The sequence below is a fragment of the Hemicordylus capensis genome, chromosome 7 (assembly GCF_027244095.1).
Source record: "Hemicordylus capensis ecotype Gifberg chromosome 7, rHemCap1.1.pri, whole genome shotgun sequence".
NCBI classification, from domain to species: domain Eukaryota; kingdom Metazoa; phylum Chordata; class Lepidosauria; order Squamata; family Cordylidae; genus Hemicordylus; species Hemicordylus capensis.
In genome coordinates, this window is record NC_069663.1 from 7,192,987 (window position 1) to 7,196,150 (window position 3,164).

General features: G+C 58.2%; 1 protein-coding gene across 3 annotated transcripts; it reads right to left on the bottom strand.

The window, feature by feature from the left end:
• Nucleotides 1–466: 466 nt before the first annotated feature.
• On the bottom strand, nt 467–2,945 carry LOC128333129 (basic proline-rich protein-like). Of its 3 annotated transcripts, none has more exons than XM_053268235.1 (4): nt 2,836–2,945; nt 2,450–2,512; nt 1,991–2,182; nt 467–1,696 (listed from the first exon to the last, which is right to left on the bottom strand). In XM_053268235.1, exon 4 carries the CDS (start codon nt 1,538–1,540, stop codon nt 596–598), a length of 945 nt encoding a protein of 314 aa, XP_053124210.1. In that variant the 5' UTR covers nt 1,541–1,696; nt 1,991–2,182; nt 2,450–2,512; nt 2,836–2,945; the 3' UTR covers nt 467–595. The 3 variants fall into 3 exon arrangements, with proteins under 3 accessions (XP_053124210.1, XP_053124211.1, XP_053124212.1); XM_053268236.1 differs by having other exon boundaries at nt 678–1,696; nt 1,999–2,182; nt 2,836–2,939; XM_053268237.1 differs by having other exon boundaries at nt 678–1,696; nt 2,836–2,939.
• Nucleotides 2,946–3,164: the final 219 nt, after the last annotated feature.

Genomic DNA, 3,164 nt, shown 5'->3' on the forward strand with positions numbered 1-3,164 from the left:
CAAATACGCATTCAAAACAGAACTGTGAAGAGCACAAGAGGAGGTCAAGGCCTTGTTCCCTCACAAATGGCATTTCATACTTGGCAGGACTTTTTAATCACTGGAATGGAATCACATGTCATATTTGGCTGTATTGGAGGGAGTCAATGTTGGTTTGTAAGCTTGCCAGGCCTTGCCAAGGCTGTGCTTTCCGGGCACTCGATTGGAAGGTGCAGCTTGCTCCCAGGATCCTGTGCTCAGCAAACCTCATTGGCGGCAAACCTCAAGTGGGCTCCTCTGGAGTGATCCAAGCCAATTGTTTGAGTGAGTGCTTCCAAGCAAGAGGCATTTGCATGGACCTGTAGCAGTGTAGCAGCGTCTCCCTCAGCCAAGAGGTGAGCTTGGGAGTCTGTGGGCACAAACGCTCCAAGGGAGACGAGAAGAAAAGAAGATCTCAGAAAGGACTGGCTGTTAACAAAGTGGCAACTTTATTAATATACTTAAATAGGTTACAAGTCGTCACTTAACTTTCTAACTAAAGGAAACAAAACAGGACAGAATGGAGTAGGCAAAAAAACTTTCCATCTTGGCCAATCTGTTGGAAAGCCAAAAATTCCTACTCGGCCCCCAACAGGGCGACAAGCAAAGCCCATTCTGCCCCTGGGTGGGAGAACGAGGGAGGGAGGGAAGGAGGGAAGGGAGGAAGCCCAGGGTCACACAGAAGAAGGGAATGGCAGGGCAAACAAAATTGGGGGGAGTCCCAGCCAGCCCCCAACCCCACCCCACCCCCGCTCCTTGCAGGCACGTTCACTTGGTCTCCTCTTCTGGGGCGGATCGACTCCTCCAGCCGCCCAGCAGCAGCACAAGCCTGCAAGAAGCACAAAGCAGCGTCAGTGGGGTTGCCCTGCTCCTCCTCCCTTTCTACTCCGGCAGCCCAGCAAGTGGGGATTGGGCAGGGGGCTGGGGGTTGAGGGGGGGGGCAAGCCAGAGAATTCTGCTTGACCTCGGGCTCCCCACTGTGCAGCCACAGCATGGAGCAGGAGGGAGAGGAGGATTCTCTGGCCTGCCACCGGGCAGCACCAGGGGGCGCTACTGGGGCTGCAGGGGGCCCCCAGAGTCTCCCAGGCTCCTCTGCTGCTGCACCGGTTTGGGAGGAAGGAGGAGGGAGCGGAGGGGGGAGTGAGGCGTGGCTGCGGGAGTGGAGGGGGGGAGGAGCACACCCTCGGCAGGGGAGGGGGCGGATGCCTGGATGGGGCTTCCCCTGCCAGGGGAAGCCAGGCCGCTGGGGAAGGGGAGAAAGGTGGAAGGAGGAGGGGGCGCTCCTTGGCCAGCTGGTGGGAATGGAGGGAGGCGGTGACCTTGCCCTCCTGCTGGGGCCACACAGCCTCCCCGGACCCAAGGGAAGCCCAAGAATGGTTCCAAAGGGCCACTTGGGGGCAGGGTGGTCCTGTAGCCTCCTCCCACAGCCTGCCAGCAGAAGCAAGGGGAGGGGCTTCTGCACCCCAGAGGCGGGGCTTCCTTGGGCCAGGGGAGTGGAGCCTGCTTCCCCCTCACTCCTCATACAGAACTGCACTTCCCTGCTGGATGTCTTCTTGTGGACAGATCTTGTGTCCACGCGGTTGGAGGAGGTCTTCTGGGAGGCCCCTGCGCTGCATGGTCTTTCCTGAACCTCCCTTCAGCTGCTGATCTTCAAGGGGAGAGCACGGGGCTGTTGTTCCTGGAAAGAGAGAAGGACATTGGTTCAGAGATGGGGGGTCTTCTCACACTCTCCCCCATGACACCACCAAGCACCAGGGACTCCTGGCAGAATATTTGTGTCCTCATTTCCCAGAGGGAAGAGAGATCTTTCCTCTTTCCCTTGGGCTACTGGTACAACCAGCCACAAGGGCCGAAGTTGGCATTCCAACACGAGGGAGGGTTGCCCAGATTCCTGCCCACCCTTCCTGCAGCCCCAGCCCCCTCCCTAACCATCGGGGCCCCTTCAAGTGAAGCCCTGCCTTGGTCTGCTCACCAGTCGGTCAGGTGGAGAGATCACCGTACTCTGGCGGGTGTCTCTTCTTCTTACAGCCCGCCCACAAGCGCCGAACGGCAGCCCGCAGCCCGTGCCGGGAGTGGAGGGAAAAGGCCTTCTTCACGATCTTCTCTGTCTTGCAGGCAACTCTCCCGACCTCGGGGTCATGGTCGCCAAGCAAGCTCTCCAGCGCTGGAGGGATGAAGGAGAAGGTTCAGAAATGTCATGAAGAGATCACCCCACCCTTGGCCAAGCCCCACCATTTCCACACCAAGAGGGCGCAAGTCCTGACTCTTTCTCCCCTGCACTCTGGGAAAGCCTACTGCTGAGCATCCCTGAGGATGCAAGCGGGACCTTCCATTTGAGGGGACAGGTGGCCCATTCCAGCTCTGTGGTCCCTAAATCTAGGCCTCTCCCCTCACAGAAACTTCCCCTTCCCACCCAGAAACCGGCACTTACCAGCATGGAAGGTCTCTATGTTCCCTTCAGTGAGGATGCTGCCCTTTTTGTGGACCAGGTGACCTAAAAACAAGGGTGGAAGGAAATGGGACCACAGTTTAGGACCCTGCGCATGGACAGCCCACTTCCCATCATTCAGGAGAGGAAGTCCTCCCCTCTCTGCTCCCTCTGGGACTGACAGATTGAGCCATTCCTCCAGGGACTCTTACGTCACCTTGGAAGGAAATTAAGCCAAGAGACCTCGCTAATTCTCACTGGGCCAGTCCTCCTGGGGAGGGAACAGCTCCTGCCCCTCCACAGCCTTCTGGCAGTGCCTTCCAAGAGAATGAACCTTTGCCCACCAAGATGACCCACTAAGGGAGACCCAAAAGTCTTGTTTCGCTTACCGATCAGCAGGGCAGCCGTTCTCCTCACTGAAGGCTGCTCGCTGCGGAAGAAGCCCAGGATCTTGGTGGCCTCCATCTCCACGGCGTCCTCTGTGCCGAGCTGCCGAATCTGGGATCAAGAGCAAAGACAAATCCCGAGTGAGCAAAGCATCGCCCAAAGGTCCTTGAGCCATTTGAGCCGAGGGATGGACAGGGAGGGGCTGCCCTTACCAGACACTTGGCGATCTTGTGGAGCAGCTCCTGCAGGCTGTAAGAGTCCCGCGCCAGCAGCTTGCCCTCCAGGTGCCATAGGAGGGCTTCCGCCAGGAGGCTCAGATTGTCCTTCGCAG